The sequence below is a fragment of the Amia ocellicauda genome, chromosome 10 (genome assembly GCF_036373705.1).
Source record: "Amia ocellicauda isolate fAmiCal2 chromosome 10, fAmiCal2.hap1, whole genome shotgun sequence".
Lineage (NCBI taxonomy): Eukaryota > Metazoa > Chordata > Actinopteri > Amiiformes > Amiidae > Amia > Amia ocellicauda.
In genome coordinates, this window is record NC_089859.1 from 23,834,676 (window position 1) to 23,857,990 (window position 23,315).

The 23,315-nt window shown below is 37.9% G+C and overlaps 3 protein-coding genes and 1 long non-coding RNA gene across 10 annotated transcripts in view; 1 reads left to right on the forward strand and 3 right to left on the reverse strand.

Annotated features, from left to right (window-relative positions):
• Nucleotides 1–1,224: 1,224 nt before the first annotated feature.
• Nucleotides 1,225–3,677, reverse strand: hoxa1a (homeobox A1a). Its single transcript, XM_066715642.1, has 2 exons — nt 2,820–3,677; nt 1,225–2,458 (listed from the first exon to the last, which is right to left on the reverse strand). Exons 1-2 carry the CDS (start codon nt 3,427–3,429, stop codon nt 2,097–2,099), a joined length of 972 nt encoding a protein of 323 aa, XP_066571739.1. The 5' UTR covers nt 3,430–3,677; the 3' UTR covers nt 1,225–2,096.
• Nucleotides 3,678–7,293: 3,616 nt separating this feature from the next.
• Nucleotides 7,294–9,934, reverse strand: hoxa2b (homeobox A2b). The gene is made up of 2 exons (XM_066715640.1): nt 8,899–9,934; nt 7,294–8,390 (listed from the first exon to the last, which is right to left on the reverse strand). The coding sequence occupies exons 1-2, from the start codon at nt 9,263–9,265 to the stop codon at nt 7,657–7,659; spliced, it is 1,101 nt and encodes a 366-aa protein (XP_066571737.1). The 5' UTR covers nt 9,266–9,934; the 3' UTR covers nt 7,294–7,656.
• Nucleotides 9,935–10,691: 757 nt separating this feature from the next.
• Nucleotides 10,692–13,298, forward strand: LOC136760305 (uncharacterized). The gene is made up of 3 exons (XR_010820188.1): nt 10,692–10,975; nt 11,307–11,450; nt 12,743–13,298. It is a non-coding gene; the product is annotated as an uncharacterized LOC136760305 (long non-coding RNA).
• Nucleotides 13,299–13,606: 308 nt separating this feature from the next.
• hoxa3a (homeobox A3a) overlaps nt 13,607–23,315 on the reverse strand; it is a 38,673-nt gene continuing 28,964 nt past the window's right edge. For 5 of the 7 annotated variants that reach the window (XM_066715636.1, XM_066715633.1, XM_066715637.1 and 2 more), the window contains 3 exons: nt 22,000–22,061; nt 17,165–17,752; nt 13,607–14,827 (listed from right to left, as the gene is read on the reverse strand). In XM_066715636.1, coding sequence (XP_066571733.1) covers nt 14,052–14,827; nt 17,165–17,636 — 1,248 coding nt within the window. In that variant the 5' untranslated portion in view covers nt 17,637–17,752; nt 22,000–22,061 and the 3' untranslated portion in view covers nt 13,607–14,051. Of the gene's footprint in view, nt 14,828–17,164; nt 17,753–18,627; nt 18,783–20,277; nt 20,730–21,999; nt 22,062–23,315 lie in introns of those variants that run through there. The other 2 variants (XM_066715639.1, XM_066715638.1) reach the window with 2 other exon arrangements.

Here is a 23,315-nt window from a genome sequence, read left to right on the forward strand (position 1 = left end):
TTTCCTTCTTAAGTGTCAAACAAGTGAAACGTGGGGTCTTCGTTGATAAATCGTTAACTAAATCATTATTAAAATATATGAGCATCCTACAGAGGATAAGGATTTTTCATTTTTATTTGACATTAAAAACAAACTTTGACAAGACATGGGGGACGCCGTGCTGCACTGGCCAACACGTGCAAAAAAGTACTAATATATATATATATATATATATATATATATATATATATATATATATATATATATATATATATATATATATATATATATTCTACTGCAGATATATCTCACAGCACATTATTTTGTAGAATGTGTTCAATTTTATAGGATATTTACATGTAGGCCGACATGTATTTATGTCCTGCTGGGTTATTACTACTGATGTAAACAATTTATATTTAAAATGTATGTATTACAACTTGTAGTCTATTTTTGTCACGGTTTTAATCGGTTTACAAACATGTATTTTAAAAAATTAAAATGTTATTATAATATTGGTAAATAATAACATTAACGCAATTATCCTTTAGTTCTACATTAATTGGACTGCTCTATCCAATTAAACAACTGTATTGCGTTACAGTGGGATAATATCAAAGAGCTTGAACACACTTCCAAAACGTCAGATCGATCAGCAACTTATTTGCAATGTTCTCTTCTCATACCTTTTGAGTTAAATGCCCTTTAGTTGAGCTCTCCGGGCAGGGGCTGGTGACAAAGGATAGAGCTGGAGACGAGAGGCGGTGTTTACTTGTTCTGTCAATAGCTTCTGTGGGGTAAAAAGGTCAATCCTGCGGACTGGAATTCGCCAGGAATACTTTTTGCTCTATCTTTTAGGCTACTACTGTATGAGGGGGTTGTACAGAAACCCAGGCCTTCACGTAGGTGGGTCATATAAATACATCTATAGAGTAATGTATTTAGAAGGACATTGCATCGTTATATCGTTTCCAGATAACAGTTTAATGTCGCAGAAACGTGGTATGTTACTAGGGTTATTGTTGTTGTTGTTTTTTTGTTTGCTTTCCTTCTCATATATATTTCTTTCCACCTTGTGACAATTCTATATTATCGATCCAACTTGTTTTAATATGACAGATTTCGTGTGGGTAAAAGTTTAGTTTTAGGCCGTGTCGAAGTCAAGATGCACGGTTACAAAAATGATAACAAGAGACACTTTTATATTTTACAATCAAGAGTTTTAATAATACATAGACCCGTAAACTTTGCTCTGGATTCCAATACATTAAACGTGTTCTAGATTTTTTTGTGTTTTGTTTTGTTATCGACTGTACAGAAATATACTTTTACAACTGATAAAACTCAGTTTTAAGTGGGGTGCCGGTACATCCAAGCAGTGTGTGCATCATGCAGACTTCTCCATACGAATCACATATACATTCATCTGGCCACAAAAGCACATTTCGTGACATCTCGAATACGGTTGTAAAATACATCTGGACATGACGAGGTATTTAAAGAATGTGCCGTTACAGGTTCAAGATGAACCCACGATGATTGTAGTTCAATGCATCACATTTGACAGGACAAACGTGTCTCAGTGCAATGTCACGCACATATTTCACAGTAAACATCTTCTTTTTGAGGTATCGTTTTCTTCTGATCGTAAAGTATGCATCACCCTGTTAAATATATAAAATAAAAATCTGCAACATCACCTTGAAATGCCGTCTTGGATTCCCCCTTACGTCACACTTCTGTATGTAAAAAGTCTAAAAATGTAAAACCTCTGGACTTAGTGTATACAAGAGCCGCATCCCATTTATCTGATGATCCAGGTATAACGGTCTTACCTGTTTGTAAACGCTCCAATAGTGCATTTGATTGTGTTGTATATAAATAAGTGAAATGATGAGGAAGATACTCCTGCAGCAGCAAACAGTTTGCTTCACCCTTATAGACTGGCTTTGACACTCACCCCACAAATGAGGAAAATAATAATAATTACAATAAAAGTGCTAATGATTGAAAATGGATCATATAAACCATGTGTTGATTATGACCAAAGCTATAGTATCATAAGTGTGACAAACTGAATTGCCAGTATGAGCTCACGGTGCAGAAACCGAGACGCTTTACGTGGAGGTAGATGTTTCTACTGTGGAGGCTGCAGACGAGGCGGGAGAAGGTGTTGAAGGGGCGGAGAGGGACTTGTCTGACGCCTCTTCGGCTTTCTCGTCACTTTCTGTCGGGGTCGAGGGGGAACTGGGTAACAGCCCCTCTTTCTCCCGTTTCTTCTGCTTCATTCTCCGGTTCTGGAACCATATCTTTACCTGTGTCTCATTGAGTTGCAAGGCGGCAGCTATTTCCACACGCCTGGCTCTCGTCAAGTACTTGTTGAAGTGAAACTCCTTCTCCAGCTCGGTCAGCTGCTTGGTTGTAAAATTGGTCCTCACTGTGTTGGGCTGACCCGCGAAGCCATATTCGCCAACTTTGCCTGCAGAACAAACAAAGACACGAACAAGCGAGTGATTTAGTAATATCCACTACTGTAGGTGCAGCCTGTATGCAATTAGACTGTGGATATAAAGTCCAAATCAAGAGAAAGAAGGGCCTATTACCTTTTAAAGACCTACATGTCAAACCAATTAGAATATATTGGAGCCCAATAGGATTAACAAAGCTTCTGATCTAGTATAGAATCTGTAACATATTTGAAGATCTCGCTATATGAGTAGACGCATCTTTACACTCACACACACACACACACACACACACATACACACAGATATAACTAATATTCCTTCATAGCAACAACAATAACAACAACAAATATATAATAAACAACTGTCACTCACCAGTTTTGGGCGGATTTCTTTTGACTTTCATCCAGTCAAATGTCTGTGCTGGGGGGGATGCTTCGGATAAAGGAGAACAGCAGGATTCTTGGTGAGTGGCACACAATGGAGATAAGGGGTTAGTGCAGCCTGCAAATGACAGGTTCGGCTGTTCGTGCCCGTAAGCAGCATTTGGGTATTGAAGTGCCCCCAGTGATGCTCCGCTGTACCCCTGGTGATGCTGAACCACAGAGGACGAGATGTTCCCAGAGTAAACTGTTGGGGCGCACTGAGGATACCCCGCACTCGAGTCCATATCTTGGTTCAGTGCGTAATGGTTGTAACTTGCACAGAAACTCTGCGCGCCATAACTGGTGCCGCAGCTGGGGTGACTGGCGTAGGGGATGCCCAGAGTGTTGTGAGGCTGGTAGGCTGCGGCAGGTTGGTGAGGGTGGTGAGGGATGCCACCCTGTGAACCCCTGCTGATCATGAAGCGATCATCACTGGCGCAATTATTAGTGGTGACAGCGCACGACTGGAAAGTTGTAATTCCATGCTCGGGGTGAAAAGCCCTGGAAGAGCAGGACCCGGCTTCTCCACTGATCATAGGGTAATCTAGGAAGGAGCTCATTGTAGCATTGTCTACCTGTCACCGACTGACCAGGTCTGAAGTGATGGACCTGGATGACCGTGCCAACTTGCCCACTTCCTCCATCGGGCCAGCTGAAAGCGATATGGATGAGCGGTGGCAGTCATGTGACTCGTGTTAGCCAGTTGAGTCGTGGCATTGCTGAGATTGCCTTCTCCTGGCGGTGATAGATCACCGTTTTACAGGCATTTAAATCCCAAACGCTCTTCTATCAAGGTGACGCGCATCAGCCCTCAATGCATTGGTAGTTCAAACAATGGGCGAGACAGACGGCAGTGGAAATCGTTTAGGTCGCACGTTTTCGCAGGACTTTCTATTTTAAACAGTTTAAACCTTTCTTCCTCTGATGGATAATGCTTGTTTTCTTTATTTACCCACAGGAAAGAATACAGCTTTCTCAACAGCACCTTAACAATACGGTAAGAGCACATTACGTCTGTTATGAACGGTTTTCGGTTTAATTGAAAAGCATATCGACATCTATCCATATATCTATCTATGTGTATGTAACACGTGTGCATGTCTGTAGATATATCACAGAATACAATGTAAATACTACATTTAGAAGTGAATTATAGCACCCCTCGCCCCTCTCTTTGTGGCTAAGAGTTGCTCCACAGTTTAATTGGGATGCTTTGATTTAGGTTGCTTGTCAGCTTCCGAGAAGGGCAGGCGGGCAAACCGCACCCTATCAAGTGTCTGTCTGTGTTCACAGCTGCTGGCATGGAAATGAGAGGCTGAGTAACCCAACACCCTGGTGCTCTCCTCTCGCAGCGGCGTTGTGAAAGCCCAGCCAGACACTGCTGCCGCTCGCACATTGTAACTTCTTGCACAGGTAGCTGTTTAGACAGCCGAGGTTATAGCTTTGAAATAGTTGGAGCTGTCGTTGCACGGTGTAGGTGGGGCCTGGGAAAGGAGGCAGTCAGTGGAAGAAAGCGTGACTGACGCTATTCTTCAGTTCAGTTCTGCAGCCGTAGGGGAAGAAAGGGCGACGATTCAGTATTATTTGCATAAAAATAAACACTTACTTCTTAACCACACCCATTGACAATGTCTAGCCTACCATAGTCCGGTTGATGTTAACATTGCTGTTGTATTAATTAATTATTTTTTCCTAATTGCTCTTTCAAAGAGTTAGTTATATAACGCTAGATGTGAAGCATGTTGTGCAAGACCTGTCCTTAATGCGTTGATTCCTCTACCAAGGGTGCAAACAGACTGAATGTATGATGTATTCAATACACTTTCGAAGGGGAATGGTGTACACATGTGCAATATTTGGGGTTTAAATCTATTCGCTCACAAGGAAGCATTAATGACATGTGCACGCTTTCAGCCACGTGCGTGTGCTTTGGTCTGCTGGTGCTTAAACCATGCAACAGAGAGATGCACACCTTATACGAGATTAAATGATCCCCCAATACATCTGTGCTAAAATAGCCCGCCGGTGTAAATGATCCTTTATAATGGGGGGGGGGGGCTGCTATTTAAAGTACGCGTGATTTCGACTGTCATTGCGAAGGGTTAAATTGGACGGAATGTGCATGAAAGGCCTGTATCTGCTGTGAACTCCCACATCATGGGGCCTTCTGGTCAGCAATGCTCAATAAAATGGCGCTTTCGATCTGGCTCTTGAAAGCAGGCCACTCTCCCCCCGTAGCATCCAGCTCTCTTTGTGATCTTTACAAGCCTTTAGAAAGTGTCAGCACACCCACAGAAGATCCCACCCACCCACACACACACACACACACACACAAGCTACATGCATATATACGTGTGTCTTTTTGAAATATGTACAGTTTGTATTTGCGCATAACCATCCTCTATACTAGGCTTTATTTTCTCTTAAAAAGGAGGAATGGATTGAGCGGTTCATAACCATACTTGTAAATGCATAGGGATAGACTGTACAGGCCTACCCAGCTTTACAAAGTGTCCACATTGCTCTGTCTTTTAAATCTGCATTGTAAAGTGCTGAGAGAAAGGCCGTATTGTTTCAGCGGTATTTTGTGTCAAATCCTTTGAAAATGGCTTTTTTTGCTCACCCTTAGCACAGCCTAATGTCGGAGTTGGATGCTAAGAGACTTAATTCTGTTAAGCTTTCCAGAGATCCGTGCCGAGTGAAGGTTTGTCTAATGGCGACAGGATATTGACAAAATGTCACTTTATTGCGTTTGTGGTTTACAATTAGATTTAATAAGGTTGCACCCTGCGCTCTATGCAGATAAGCCACAACATCGATCCCTAATTAGTGTTCCTTGGCAAAGATCTTACATAATAAGTTACACTCTTTGGATATGGCACAGAATATAGATTAAAAGAATACAGCTTATACCCCTTATACAGAAAAATGCAATTGTAATGCAAAATATAGGATTTAAAAATGTAAACAAATACAAAAATACTTGTTTAAAACATTTTAGATTAAGTTGTAGTTCGTGATTAAATGTGTGTGTATATATATAGTAATTATAATAAATACGTTTTAAAATGCATATTGTTTTAGAGCCATACATTAAAAATACACATTAAGAGATATAGCATCACACGCGTTAAGTTACAGCGCACAGTTATTGCAGCCTCACTCAGGCCGCGCTGCTGGTTTAAACAGCAATAAAAATGAATTACTACCCAACGCCTACAAAGTTAATGCTTTTGGCCGGGATTCCCCAGTCCCTCCAAATACGTAACAGTTTTTTTTTTATTTGTGCATGTGCTCCTGCAATTGATCTCTTTGATGACATTCTCATTCATAAAAGCGAGTTTGATTTATGAGTTTGGGAAGAATTTCATCCAGACCTTCCAGCCACTTCTTACGCAATTGCACCACGTTTTGCAGAGTAATACAAACAAAGCCATGGCGCTTTCTCTTACAGGCTACCAGGGTATACACATGTGTAAAACAAGAACCATCAAATTAATTTCCACAGATGCGTGTTGTGTCTCGTCGTATTAACCCATGCACGATATATGAGAGTATCATTTAAAATGTATGCTAATGATTCATTTGAAAGGGTACACATACCAATGCAATTTCAATTATATGCGTTCGATTTACAATCGTGGAGAAAACACGAAATTCCCACAGTTTCTATGTTAAATCGACGGTCTGATTAAAATATCAATTAAACCACCCGAAGTCACCAAAATTGAGAACTTGTGCTCTACTTAGTTTTTTAATATTTTGGTAAACACATGCATTTCCTCAAACACGGTTCACCGACCAAAAAAAAAAAAACGGCTGGGAAAGATTATTTAGTATACTACGTATTTGAAACGTTTTAAATGGTTATATAACTTTGAAATTAAATATTATTTCTAGTAAACTTTTTTGTTCTTTTCTTTTAGGTTCGGGAATGAAGAAATTTGTTTCACTTTCAAGACACACGCATTGGGACAAGATTTATTATTATTATTATTATTATTATTATTATTATTATTATTATTATTATTATTATTATTATTATTTACATTTCTGTTTTTGTTTTTGTTTTTTACTTTGGAAAAGGGACATTTTTTTTATTTTTTGCCTGTGTACCCGACCAGTCTAAGAAAGTAATCGTTTTTTTAGTAGCCTATACAGTGATTCGAAATCTTTTCAAATCTTGTATAGTATATACATATTGTAATTAGTTTAATTTAATTATAAATTGAATGATTGATCATCTAGGTTAATTTTAAATTGTATGTATCCCCATGTATTATTTCTGTATTGTGCAATAAACAAATTATATTATATATATATTCTGAATTTCATCTCCTCTTAGTTTTTGTGTTGTTTCATTGACCACAAATAACAATGAGATTTACTTTGCATTAAGTGCTAGAAATAATTCAGTGACACAATTATTGAAAGCTACCTGTAGCAAGTAAAATTTATTCTAACAAAATATTCATGACAATGTACCCGAAAGCGATACAAAAATAAAAGGACAGAGATTAATTTCTATTTATTTTTTACAGACCCAATATATTGCTTTTGGAGAATAACCTATCCAATGGTTAATTCAATTATTATCAAACTAAACTTTTACAAGAATTATAGCGTGGATCTGTACCCTTTGCAATTAATTAACCAATTCATTAATTAATAAACAAAATGTACTGACCATATCAAAGGGAAAATAAAAGAAGACAAACCAACTTAGAATAAAGTAGAAGGCATATATTTTTTTCTTTCTGCAATGGAGTTGTGTTTGATGGTGTCATTTAATAGTTCAGATGCTGGAGGTCGATGGTTGTGAGAGTGTCCGAGAAAAAATCAAAACTGTCCGTAGAAATGTCCACAGGGCTGTCGAGGGATTCTGGCAAACTGGGGGAAACAGCATCTGAGAGATGTAGGCAGGAATCTGATGAGAAAACGTTAAAATCCTGCAAAGAGGAGACGTCCAGGGCCTCGGGACTGTCATTGTTCAGGCCAGCTGCGCAGTTCTGGGCCATTGTTGACAAGCAGTTCTGAACAGTGGGGGACGGGTTCTGGAGATGTTTCACATTTTTGTCATTGCTGCTTAAAGGCGAAACAGTGAAACTTTGGACATCTCCATTGTGCATATTGTGAGCCTGTTGTGCAGTCAGGGAATTTTGTTGAAATGTGTAACCCTCCCTTTCCAGGAGAGCTCCGGAGACATTGTTGAGGGCTTGCTCGAAGAGGGACTTCTCCTCCTCGCTTTGCCCACCGTCCTCCAGAGTCTTAAACTTCCCCTCGCCATTATGGTTCTCTTTGCACTGCGTTTGCCTCTTGTGTTTCATTCTCCTGTTCTGAAACCACACTTTCACTTGCCTCTCAGTCAAATCCAGCAAAGCTGCAATCTCCACCCTTCTTGGTCGGCACAGATACTTGTTGAAATGAAATTCCTTCTCCAGCTCCAGGAGCTGAGTGTTGGTGTATGCGGTCCTCAACCTGCGAGATCCCCCGCCAGCGCCATCAGGGATCTCGGGCGAGTCTAAAGCGACAGAAAACACAATCTTTGACAAAGTCCAATAACAAACCAACATGAGAATATAATAACAGATACCACAAAAAAGTACTGCAACAAAATGGCCGCCTGGATGCAGTAAAAATGCTATTGTTGGTTGCTTTCTAGGGCGCCTGTGTAAAATGTGGGTAAAATCCAGCCACGGGACTCAAGAAACACATGAACTAAACAGTAAAAATACGAATAACGTAATATAAGTCTCAGCCATGCTTGCCACATTGTAATGAATGCAGCAGCTGCTTAGCTGTGTAACAGTAATCTATCACTCTTCATTACTGTCAAATATCAAAACTCTGGCACTGGAAGGCATGCAAGGTCGGTGCGTAAATCAAATAAATCTTTTTTACATTACATAAGTCAGTGAAAGTTTGAACAAGATTAGGAAGCACTTCAATTATGCAGGACACAATTATGTGCAACTTTAATGCACACAGGAGCATCCCTGACTACAGAATAAAACACTTTTTTGACTTACCTTTCGGGGGGAAGCAGACCGGTCCCGGGGTTGCTGTAGCTGTGGCTGAAGAAGTCGGCAGGTGATTTTTCTTGGAAGCTTTTTTCTCCTTCATCCAGGGGTACTCCGGGGGAAGGGAAGCGGCCGGCAAGGGGCTGCTGCCATTGGGGCTCTGTTTTGGGCGGCTGTGGCGAGGATGGCTGCCTGGGTTTAGGCTGGGAATGGTCTGCTCAAAAGGAGGAGGAATCAGTGTCGGGTGTGAAAGCGTCGAGCTCTTGATTGATGAACTTTGAAATGTATCACCGACAGGGGGAAAAGATGTCAGGCACTCAGCAAGCGACGGCTGACTATTGATAAAACCAGTCTCTCGCTCAAATTCGTAATTCATCTCCCTTTCCCTCCGAGCTTTAGAAAGTTAGCTCTTATTTGTATGTTGTGGCCCCGACCAAAAAAAAAAAATCATAAAAATCGCGGCTAGTGTTTTTTCTAATTCACTGATTACAGCCGTATGGGGACCGCGCTACTATTAAACTATTGAATTCATGGAGACAAGGTTGAAATTGGACCGAATTGGTTGTCACATGATTACTGCTGCCCAATGACAATTTGGGGTTTAATCAAAAGAAGCCACTGTCTGCGTGATTGATCCAAAAAAGTCTGTAAGGAACGCCTCGTTTCTGGGGTCGCACTGTTTTTATTTACACGTTTTGGTCAGTTTGTTCATTACTGCGCTACACCATTAAAATATATTTGAATCGCCAGTGTCACAGGCAGCCTGTCTTTCCTGCAGCTCCTGCTCACTCCGTGCATTGTTTCTGACTGTCAGAAAAACGCCCCACACCTCACAAATCACCCGAGCACCTACATCTGAGTCATTAACAAAGTCATCCATTAATCTTGAAAGTTTTGACACAGGACCCCAACAACCAGCCACAGGAGCTTCTCGCCAGTAGAAGCTGTAACAATCTAGTAGCGTAGTTGTTTTTCTTTTGGATAGTAGGACCTAGACATTTATTTATGTTTTGTGTAATTTCATTTCAATTTCTAAAAATAGTATTGAGATTGTGTTTGTGTGTGTGTATAATACACACACATAAACACATACACACACATATATACATATATATATATATATATGTTTATATATATATATATATATATATATATATACAAACGCACACACATATATCATATATAGTGTAACTTTTGATTTGTTTGTTCAAAATATCACTTTTTGATTTTATACACTGATTTTGCTATTTTGTTTTAGGTATTCTTATAATATTATTGGTAAGTAACATTTCCTGTCGGTCCTCCATTACAAGTAAATTAATAGAGGTAGATTATTCCAAATGAAGCATACAGAACCGAGAAGCTGACAGAATAATTAAAAAATAAGAGATGGGTAGAAAGCCTATTTCCCGTATGCTGTGCATATATGTAACCTTTTCAATACATCATAACGCATTCCTTGTTTTGTTGCAGATGACATTGTCCCAGTAGGCACGGGACCAATTCATGCGCCTTTTGAAAAAACAAAACCCTGCGAGATCTCAATCGAAACCGAGTCTTTTATCCCAGAATTTCGTTGCAACAACCAAATGTTATAACCAGAATTTAAAAAAAACGAGTGAAGCATATCCTAATCAATTGGTAATGTGGTGTTGATTGTATTGTATTCTTCATAACGAATGAGCCAAAGGGTTTCGAGTATTAGATTAGTCTATTCTCCAAATGAAATAAAATAAGGTTTGTGTTCACGTTTGTAGTTTCTTTTCGAGATATGTTTTTTTTCTGAAACGACCAAGAGTTGTAGGCCTCTCCCAGTTTATTGCTTATAGTCCAAACAAAGACGCTGGGAAGCCTGCACGCTATCAATCTTGCTCGCCAAAAGGTCTGACAGCTTCTTGCCCTAAGAAACACATTTAAACCTCCTAACTCTCTCTTAGATCAAATGTAGCCTGGAAGAGAGGAAGGACACTGAGCACTTATTTCAGAAAAGTCTAAATACCTTCTCACATACCAGGACTCCCTGTTATTTTAAATAGAAAATACATAAAACCATAACATCTCTGGGAAGGCTATACTGGGAAATTCGGTGAGTAACAATATTTTTTTTAAAGAAACGTCGGCTTTTTCCTTTTAAGAAGATCAGGGATTTTTTAAAATGTAAGCAAACGTGTAGGATAGATCCAGTTGCTGAGAAAGAGACAAATGGCTTTGCAATGAGTCTGAGCTTTGTGTGTAGAAAGTGTGTGGGTGTTGTCATTCTGCACAATCCGATTCAGTCCTACACACTTTAATGCTTTGACCTGAACAGAGCTCCATTTAGTGGGAATCAACGGGCAGCTGAGATTTCCAAAACAAAACAAATGTTTTAAGATTTATGTACAAACAAATACAAAATAAACTGTCATATTTATTCGCAGTGTTTTTTGTTTTTTTTTGTGGAGGAAAAAAGGGCAACATAATGATCAATTGTTCTTCATGTTTCCTGCTAACCATATGTCACGGAAAGCAACGTGTTCCAGATACTTTGTTAAATATGTGAATCTAAAAATAAAGAAGAAGCTGTAAGTATCTATTTATATATCAATGTGTATTTTAACAGTGATAGAGTATTGAACATAATCCATTATGTTCAATTTTAAAATATATTTGCGTGCTTCCTTCTTTAAAACATTTAGGTATATGTATTTTTATGTTTAATGCGTAGAAACATGCATTTATTGTGGGGGACTGGGTAGGTGTTTACTGTTTGTATTTTAAGTAAACATTACATGTAAATAAAGGCGTATTCCCTTTTTCAAATGAAGTCGCTGATCAATTGTATATCTTATAAAAACAGAACAGCCACAACAAAAATACACGGTAGTCTAATGAGCGACTTACTAATAATTAGGGACTTCTAATGAGAAACATGTTTTTTCTAGGAAACAAACTCAGTAGAAGTACAGATTTAATGTCTTTGGACAATTTCATTTTTCAATTGCCATTATTTACTCTCGGCAAAATGGCGTCCACATTGATCTTGAACAATGAGAAATGTATGTTTTGGAATACCCGGAAAATATATGACTCTTATATATAGATAGATATAGATATAGCTATAGATATAGATATATAGATATATTTTATAGATAGATAAGAATGATTTATTTTAATTGAAATAGGCCTATACATTCATTTTTGTCAAAAGTATTATATATAATACATAGTATATTATATGAATTATTATTATTATTATTATTATTATTATTATTATTATTATTATTATTATTATTATTAAATGGATACTTGTTTTTTTTTAAGACTAACCATTTCTATTACATTGTAGCAAATTGCATTGACAGAAAATAAGCAGACTATAGTTCACTGAAATTGTGAATTCCATCAATAATGCAATTTTTACTTATAATTTTACAATACCTTCTAGTATTTAAATATGAAGATTAATAATGTATCAATTTTGTATTCTTCTTTTTATCGAAACCCAAAATATAAGCAGACTGGTAATTCAGTGTGCTGGAGCACAGTATAATTAAATGAACACAGGAAGTGTGTCTTGCTTCATCTTTGTAGTTAGGCGCAGAATAAACTTCTGGAAACGAATTACAACTGAATTTATGTTATTTGATATTTATGAAGATCAATTCAGTGCAGATACACAGCTGGGTGAAAACATGTTAGTTAGAATACAGTTATGATTAGCTTATTTTAAATATAATAAACATGAATGTATACTGCATTAAAAGTATTATTATTATTATTATTAATATTATTATTATTATTATTATTATTATTACGATGATGATGATGATGATGATTATGATGATTCAAATAATTTTGTTCTCTCTCTTTTCAGAAAAGCTTTCCAGCCCTTATATTCATCGTGATGTGTCTTTGCGGAGGTTTGGGCGTAAGAACACACACAACACAGCGTACACTGCTTCAGAATTACATACTAGAAGAAGTAAAGGCTGTAAGAGTAAAGCATATATATATATATATATATATATATATATATATATATATATATATATATCGGTCTATTTATCTAAATATCCATGTATCAGATTTAGGTACATAAATACTATGTACTTTCTGTTATTATCTATTAAATATGTCTAAATATATTAGGATGGGGACACCGTACACCAGGTCAGATTTACGCATATAATTTTAGTAATGATTATTTAATTGGAATCACAACAATATATTTCGATATCTGAACTGAGGCACCTTCATCATCGTCATCACTATTATTATTGTTATTGTTATTTTTATTGTTATCATTAAGTGAAATGAGCTGCGCTGTGTGATGTACATTAATAAAGATACATTTATATATTTTAATTATTTGTTTTATTTCTTAGAACTGGAGCAGCATGGAATGTATGACAGTAAAAACAGAAATTATAATATTTGAAATAATTTTTCATGTAAAGCCTTTAACAAGTACAAATTGTGTTGGAGTCAATGGTTTGTTTTCCTGATCTTATTGCATGATACATATTTTTTTTTTCCTTTGTCATCATTAAAAATCAATCGGGTGGGAACTGACTCGGGCAACATTGTCGAATATTTATCAGGGGTTTTAAAGTAGGCCAGACAGAACAAAGGGCCTCTTTCCTGTACCATTTGCCTTTTTTATATAAATATGAGCAGAGGGGGATAAATAATACTTTAGACATTTAGAATATTATATTTCGCAAGAACAAATAAATAATGTCCATCAGAATACAAACAGTGGAGGCTGAAGCTCCTGCCGAGAAAAACCTCTCTGTTCAAGAGCCGCTGATTCGTACAGCCTCGAGAAGTGCAACAAAATGCAAACAAAATTCTTCAAATGGGATAAATAAGAGACAAATTCACATTGAAGCAACTTAATAATTTTGTTCATATACCCTGTTTTGACATAAAAAAGAACAAAATAAAGGGAAAAATAAAGATAATATATGGCGTCGAGGTACCACTTGAGTCCCCAGACCAAAAGTTCATGAGATTCGATAACACTAACAAAGCTATAGAGAAATCCAAGCAACAAGTATTGCAACTACATCACACATTAAACTATAAATGTAGGTAGGCTACTGAAGAAAAGAAAGATATGGGTTCAGAGGTAACATCATGAAAAAAGGTGAGAGGATATTCCACCACAGCCAACGTGTCCGTTACAGATGCGTCAACTTGGGCGCTTCCTGAATTCTTCCCTGAGACGAGTGGTGAGGAGTCAGATCTGTGTATGTGGGGTGTGGGTCGCAAGGTCCATGGTGGTGGTTGCTGGCCATGTTGCCCGCGCCATTGTAGTCCATGTTGGCTGATGATGGGTGAGGGAGGTGTGTCAAGCCAAAAAGGGAGGGCCCGGAATTGGCAATGGGATCTATGTAGCTGCCTCCCACATACACCGGGCTCCCCTGCAGATGGGAAGTCCCATAGCTGCCATTGCCTTGAAGGGGGTGCGTGTCGTATTCAGGCGTAACGGCGGCAGTCCCGGCGTATCTCTTTTGGGGAGGCGGGCAATTATTTAGAGGCGCCGGATATGACGTGGAGAGAGGGTATGAATTTTGATGAGGCTTATTGTATGACGTGGGGGACTGGGGTTCATACGGCACACTGTTCACCAGCGAATGCATAGAGTTCAGGTATCCTCCTGCTGAAGACCCCGGGGGGACGGGGCTCCTCGGGGACTGTCCTCCGGGGGAAGGCATCATCCCCTTGCCCTTTTGATCCTTTTTGTACTTCATCCGGCGGTTCTGAAACCAGATTTTGATCTGTCTCTCCGTGAGGTTGAGCAGATTGGCCATTTCCACCCTCCGCGGCCGGCAAAGGTAGCGGTTGAAGTGAAACTCCTTCTCCAGCTCCACCAGCTGCGCGCTGGTGTAGGCGGTGCGGGCTCGCTTGGACGCGGCGGAGCCGGGGGGGCTCTTCTCCCCGGGACAGCTCTCCACTGCATGGGAGAGGAGAAACAGGATCAATGCGAGCAAGAGGCGGACGCTGCATAAGTCCATTGCATGTCTGTCCACCCGGTTTAATGCAAACGACGCGAAGTATAGGCTACTATAGTGCAGTACGTTTCATTCTCATACGGGCCTTATCACAGACAGTAGTAGCCTACTTTTCTCAATATCTGTTCAAGCATCGAGTGATTGTTTTAGTATATTTCACACAATATGCCTTTGATCAGACGCTTAACAGGCCATTTAGTCTCTTCAATTGCACTCCATTCATATTGATATCAACACATTTTATTTTACAGTGCACTGATTTCTCTGTACGCATCTGTATCTTAACTGTATCTTAACGTAAAATAAAGCCGCTGCTACACCTTGTTCCCAAGGGCTGAAACCAATGCTCGCTCTGCTCTCAACTTTAACCCAAGTCCTTACACCTGACCATGCAGATACGGAGACAATGGGCATGTCTGCTGGGATTGATAGACTCATAGTGCTGCATAACCCGTGACAGTAGCCACACTACACGCTCCCCAGCAGCTAAAGTAAGGGTGGCCACCTGGGCCCTTTCGAAAAGGCTAACAATAGATAAACAGCGATTCAAAATACCTTAAAACAAATCAATCAATAAATAAGTAGAACTATCGTACAGAGAACATTTCCATGTAACACTGAAACCCCCATATCGAGGTCGCAGGAGCTGTACTCACACAACACACGCACACCATTCTCGCAATGTATAGAATCAACGTTTACATACACTTTCTTATTTCAGTTAAATAAACTTTACAGATCACAACAGATTGAATTACTCAACAAGTCTGGAAATCTATCAATTATATCTGTACTATGTATACAGCACTCGAAAGATATCACCCCTTGCTGTACAAAGTTGTTTTTATGTTGTGATAAGATACACTTTTGGTGTGCTGATTGTATTATTTATTTGTGATAAAAGTACCCAAGACTTGCGTAGGCCTACTGGCACCTCTGATCAAATTTCTACAAGCCTGTTAAAGTTAATTCGCTTTCCTTTTTCAGAAGATTGATTTCTCATATTAATTTAGTTTGGTTGACCTTAATTGTATTCCATATTAAAGTATTGATATATATATATTAATTAACCTATTTGATTTAAATACATATTTACACATGCAAACATTATTCTTATACATGTTGCGCAGCAGCATTGTCTAAACATTTCACTGTTTATTCAAAATTATATTTGAATATTACTCAGGTAATTTATATATATATATGTTTGTGTGCGTAAAATATACCATGTATATGTAACTTGGCTCAAATCTTTTGTCTACATTGGGTGAATCAAGGACAACCCTGAAATATAAATATTTTACGAGTATAGTTTTTTTGCATTGTGACACAAAAAGTTAAACAACAATAACAACAATATATACATACATACATACATACAAATCAAAGTATGATTTCTTATTTACTATGTATTTGTTGTATCATTGTTTGATCGGTTAATTAAATTATTTTGATTGTATGTGTGAATTTGTGTATTTGTTTAATTTATTCCGAGTTATTATAAACACAGATTAAGATAAAGCAGGAGTTTTTGCGTCTATAGAAAGTTTGCATATTGAATTTCAAAAATAGCCATGAACATAGAGGACAACTGGTGAAATCGGTGCATGATAATATATATATATATATATATATATATATATATATATATATATATATATATATATATATATATATATATATTACTACAATGCATTGTAAAGCGTGTTTAACTGCCTAGTTAAAATAATAATAATAATAATAATAATAATAATAATAATACTTTAGACAATATTAGCATATACTATTATTGTACTGTATCTATCTACTGTTTACTATAATCTAGAATAGGGACCATATCTTTGCATATTTATAGCATGGGCTTCTTTTGGAAAAGGAAAATGGCGCCCAGGTAAAGAACATAATTAATAACACCATGATATAATCTATTTACTTCATGTGCTCGTTTGTTTGAATTATACACTATTCTTCCCATCTGACAAAAATTAATTAAACTCATGAACTCACACTCCCTACACATGTTCCCCCCGCTGGGAGTATACTATATATGCCCATCGTTAAAGGGAGAAACTTTGTAACAAAAGCAGAATAGTTTCACAAACACTAATACCTAAATAAATAAATAAATAAATAAATAAATAAATAAATAAATAAATGGACTATTTATGTACAACTCAAATAAATGTATGAACTCATATCATGGTCTTGTGACTGTGACTGAGACTGAAGCTACCCGTGAAGTGTGGTGCAGGTAGGATATATTTGGAAGATAGTAGTACCTGAACTGGAACTATTGTTTTTCTGCTTGGAGTTCTGGCGGGACTCCTTCATCCAGGGGAAAATCTGCTTGCTGGTGGCCGCATTGGGAGAGCTGTGCGCTGGGGTCTTGCTTGTGTTGGACTGGCTGGAGCTGGTGCTGGTGTTTTGGGGTGGAGAGACGGGCGGCGGGGGGGGCTGCGCAGCTGCCGGGGCCTGGCTTGGCGGTTGTTGGTGGCTGTCGGGGATAACCGGGGGCTGGCTGCTCTGGACAGCACTGTTCCGCATGCAGCTCTCTGCGATGTCATGGGGCTTCTGGTGGGGAACGGTGGCGCTAGGTGACTGCAGGGAGCAGGCAGGTCGATGGTAGTCACTTTCCACATGAGATGAGGGCGGATATTGCTGCTGATTGGCATTATAACCGAAACCATTTGCGCCTTGATAGGGGTAGCCACTGTATATCGCAGAGCTGTCGTAGTAGGTCGCTTTTTGCATCTCGTTGTTTCCCAATATTTATTTCAGAAACTGACAGGGTCTTGACACCCTTGTAGAAGAACATTGGCACCCTTGGTCACGTGACTCCTCTCCTCCAATGGCCGCTGCGGGTAGACCTGGGGTTACAAGAAGCACGGTGTAATGAAGGAATGGTACAGATCCATCTTACTTTTCAATAGCTGGCTGACACGGGGGGGTATGCAGGAAAATATGGACAGCATTTCTGGCTAACTAGAATTACCCTGAAGCAATATCAAATAAATATATGCACACTCACATTATTATTATTATTATTATTATTATTATTATTATTATTATTATTATTATTACTGTTGTTGTTGTTGTTGCTGTTGTTGCTGTTGATGATGTTTGAAACATTAGCCATGTGACTGAAAACATATCAGGCTACATGAATTAAATGCGCTATAACAAGGCAGTTGTATAGTGTACTCTATACAAATGTAAAGCATGTTCCCCAGAAATATACCCAAACACACACACACACACACACACACACCAATTGAAATACCTATGGAACTTCTCTCACGATCCACTATTCGAAAGTTTAATATAAATCACACAGTCTGCTATCATTAACGTCGAGGTCAAGGGTGTGTCCTTGGATGAAATACTGTAAGTATTGTGTAACAACAACAACAATACAGAGTACATTTGTGATACAAAACAATACAATGTATGTAAACTTAAAGTAATTCAATGGGGAGCAGATGGCAGTGAAACGTCTACATGAATCGAGCGTGCATGTTTCTTGTTTGTTTGTTTGTTTGTTTGTCTATTTGATATTTTAATAATGTCTTCTGCGCCTATGATGGGGGCTACAGAAGTAGTGTGATGTACACCACTAGAGGAACAACGACTTCTGAAGGTATAATTTAACCCCCCCCCCCCCCACACACACACACACAAAATACAACCAAATTCTACATCTCTGGACGTGTAAAACGATGATGGATTGAAAACCTCCAGGAACCTGAAAAACCGGCGTTCATCTCCATGACCACGTCTTGAACCTTTCTCCCACCCTAGCAATAATAGGTTCTGTCTGTGAGGCTGCTGTGTGGGGTGATGTATGGGGGTCACTGGGCCGGGACGAGGGGATGGAAACGGCGGAACTAGCAGGCTTCTCTGTTTGGAGAAATGGGCCTTGTTAACTCACACTGTTTACCGAGCAAACCCGCTAGGCATCCATTTGTTTAAACCTATACGTTGTAGTCGATCTGCCTGAGAATTAAAAATAAAGCACTGCCTTTTAAAATGCTCGTTTTGGGTCTGGTGTCGCAGTTCGCTCTTGGTGAATCTTTGCGCAGTCCTTTGTTTGGTTATCCAGGTCGAATTACTTGTTTCTAGTCTACAATTCGTGAGGAGGTTAAGTCCTTTAATCAAAGTCACTTCAAACAAACTTCACAATGTGAAATTATTATTATTATTATTATTATTATTATTATTATTATTATTATTATTATTATTATTATTATCATCAACAACAATAATCACAAAAATAATCTGTACACGTAACATTATTGCATGTTCAACTAATGAATCCTATACAGGCCATATACTAATGTACTACATCGTCCATCAACGTTTCAATTAATCAAACTATAAAGCAATGTTCAGCAGCTAATATATATATATATATATATATATATATATATATAAACACACACAAATGTAGGTCATTACATCTAACTTGCCTAGTTCTGTCATAGCCCTGTTATATAGTTTCATGCACTGCGTTTTGAAGTGTAAATAAGTAGCCAAAACTAATTATTTTTCCAAAGGGAAACAGGCTTTTCTTCTCATCTTTAAAATTAATATCCAGTATCCGTGTTATTCATTCAGATGTAAATTACACAGCTAACATGTATATATTATTTTAAACCTTGGGGTATAACAGAGGGAGGGGAATGGTGTGTGACTATAATGAAGGTAAACATGTCCAATCAAGTTTATTCCCGCAGTTAATCCGACGTTAGTTTCCATTCGTTTTCCTGGTTTGTTTAAAGTTGAGTCATTTACAATTCAAATATAATTAATGTTAAACATTTAATAATAATAATAATAATAATAATAATAATAATAATAATAATAATAATAATTGTTAAAAACAAATCCTTCGCCATTTATGATGTGCACAACTTCTGAAAAAAGTAGGACAACATTGTTTTACCCCTCTATACATAGACACACAAACTTATGTTGTGTACAGATGATACGCTATTCTTAACGATAAACGTTGCAAAGTACATTTTCTTTGTTGCATGTTGCATTATGGATGCATTAGTATTTATGCATTTGTTTATTTGCAACGCAGGCTTCCTATCAGCTAAGGTCATGTTATAACTGTGCAGCAGACATTTTTTTTTTTTTTTAATATAGAAACCGTACAGCATTCTGGAGAAGGCATTAAAGTCACGATCTACCCCCAGTTTACAAAGAAAAAGTTCAGGAAAAAGGCCGAAAAGGCTGCAGCTCCCAGCCTACGGGTATCCCTCCCTGCATGAGAGGAAGCTCGAGCTTGTGAACTCTTCCTGAACCGAGATTTAAGTCATACGGTCATAAATCACTGGGACATAAACTCCGCCATTTACAACCGAGAGCCTATTTCTGGCCTGCTTACCTTAGCCTCTGACGACAAATGCAGAACACAACATAATATTTTCTCATTCGGCGACCAAATCGATAAAGCAGGAGTCCTGAAAAAGTTTAGCAACAGATAGTGCGTGCACTTGCCGGAGTCATCGACACAGGCAGGAAGACAAGATGGTAGGAGCTCTGCTAAAGACACGAGAGAAAAAAATCCCTTTCTCGATTTGGATCGGCAAGCCAGAGATGATGGTAGTGCGCCCTGGTCATGGAGATAAGCGCTATCAGCCCCAGCACTTATCCAGTGCTTAAGAAATGGCCATGTTTCATATGCATATGCAATGCAGCCTGTTTTAAAGTCTGTCTCCCTCTGGAAGTATCGAGCAGACAGTGTGAACTCCCCTGAAACACAGCGTCACCGTGGACAAGAAAAATTATGCAAATGAACCATAGTTTAGACACAAGGGCTTCTTGTGCAGGGTCCCCCTCTTCCAAACATATGTCCCCCAACCAGATTCAGAAGTTACTTTTTGCACGACAAAGAATATGCCCTGGAAGCAACACAAACATTTATTATGAATGCACTAATTATAGGCTTTTTGAAATTGTATGTCAAAATTGTTGGTTATAGCTGTATTTCATGCAAATTATCCCAATAGTATCTCCGTTGCTGTGCTTTTAAACGAGATTTCTGATTAAGTATAATATAAGGCATTAAAGGCGGATTTATTGCTGGTTTATTTATATTTTGTAAGTGCTTTGAAATATTACAATGTAGCTTAAAATAGCCTAGTAAATGTTCCCATAATTGAGGTGCGAATGAACCCCGTTGAGAGCAAAGGGGAGAGGGAGAAAGTTACACCTCCAAAGGAAAACAGAAGAAGGCGAGAAATAGAAAAGGATATGAGCGAGGGTCTCTTCTGCATACCAATGCTTTCTGTGTCATTTGTGGCTGCGTAAGATTTATGACTTCATGCATCAAGGCAGTAAACAAGTCTAAAACAGAAACCCTCGCAACGCCTAGCTTCTTATACATCCTATAGCGCCACAAAAACGGAGAAAGGCGGACGGCGTAGGTGTGGAGAAAGGGACAAAAATTCGCCAGGGTGCACTTTTGGAAACCGTGAATGTAGCATTTAAAGACAGAGCTCCTGGACAATCATTAACTGCTGGGTTAAGTGCTGATTCGGATTTCTTTCTTTTTTCTTTTTTTTTTTTGGTTATTCTGTGTTTTAGGAACCGGGTTTTAGGAACACGTTTCAGTTAAGACGACAGAGAAGGCAAATGGATCTACATGGAGACGCTGAATCCGTCTCCTCCATCCCAACCTGAAAGATCAAAAGACCTTCTGGATCAATATCAATATTCTGGCACGGAGCTGTTTTCCATGCACCGGGTTGTTAATTTTCAGAAAGGAAAGTGAATTTAAAAGATCACGGCTTTCTTTAAAGGTGATGTGCGTTTGTTTATTTCCGAGGTGTGATTTCACTCCTTCTTTGCGGTGACAAATGACACTACAAAGACACACGAAACTGACCAAATATCATGATATTGTTTATTTCTCATTAGCCTACAATCTGTGTTAAGTATTTTACACTCTACTGTGATTTCGTTTAACAACTAAATACATTCTTACACATATGTATGAATACACATGCACATAGCCTACACAAATATATACATAAACCGAATCACACAAAAGCGGTGCTGCGGGGATGTAGTTAAGGTCGTAAATAGACATGATTTAGTATCTTACCGATTATGGTTTCAGTCTCTCTGAAGGGCCGTGGGTCGTGGGATTTCTATTGCGGGTGAAATCTGCAGAGAAAAATAAAATTTAACACAGGTATATGAACTCCACACTTCATGATGTACAGTGAGCGTTTGTTTTGTAATGCTATTTGTCAATAATTAAATGTAATATGTATCAAAAGTATCATATGCGGCAATATTGTTTTATTACTGTTTTAACACATCTGTTTCTATATTTCTATCTATCTATCTATCTATCTATTTATCTATCTATCTAATGTATCTATAAACAATGTGTTACTGTATCAATGGTTATCAAATAAATACATGTTTTTGTTTTGTTCTTTTAAAAATAAAATACATTTCAAAGAGCATGTTTCCCGTCTGTCTCAAGTGAAATTGTTCTAAAATTAATCCTTCATGATTAAAACAGAAATCACACTTGGTGTTTATGTTTTCATATGATGATTTATTTATTTTTAATAGAGGTAAATCATAAATGGACGACGTGAACTGAGTGTTAGTCTTAAAAAAAAATACCGGTCAAACAAAAGAACCAGCTACAATGACTGTTTTCTGGCTCTCAAATCAAAGCGATTCAAAATCAAACATAAACTTCTCGGCGTCTGTGAAAATCTAATCAAATTTGCAGTTTCTCAAGACATCATAAATTAATCAAAATGTGTTATTATTATTATCATTATTATTATCACTATTATTATTATTATTATTAATAATAATAATAATAATAATAATAATAATAATAATTGTATTATTATTATTATTATTATTATTATTATTATTATTGTAAACTCCTGATATGTATGAAGTAAAAGCATTTAATTTGGATCGAAAAGCAGTAAAACATTCGTTATAGCCTTCTGCCCAGGAGCGGCTGCCCCAACTCTCTGAAACATAAATCAAATCTCTGCGCCCTGACCTCTGAGGAGCTGAACTCACTCCTGGATACAATCTTATATAGTATTTATATCCCCATAAAGCTATAGGAAGGTGTTTTTTTCTTTCTGCTTTCAAAGTAAGTTGTACCAATTTTTCAGCAAACAACGCAGTTTAAACTGCATGATAATTGTATGTTTTATTATCAGAGGACATGGATACAGTGTGTAATAATTTGAATAGGACTTACAACAGCCCACTGAGCATGTCTAAGCATCCCGAAATAAGTCATTCTATATTTATGATAAGGCACACTGTGAGGTGTTTATATATTTTTGGCTTTTTTTGTTTAATTTGCTCTTTGAAATATATGTTTCAAATAAGATCAACCAGAACTGCACTCTGCTGATTTCCTTGTTTAAT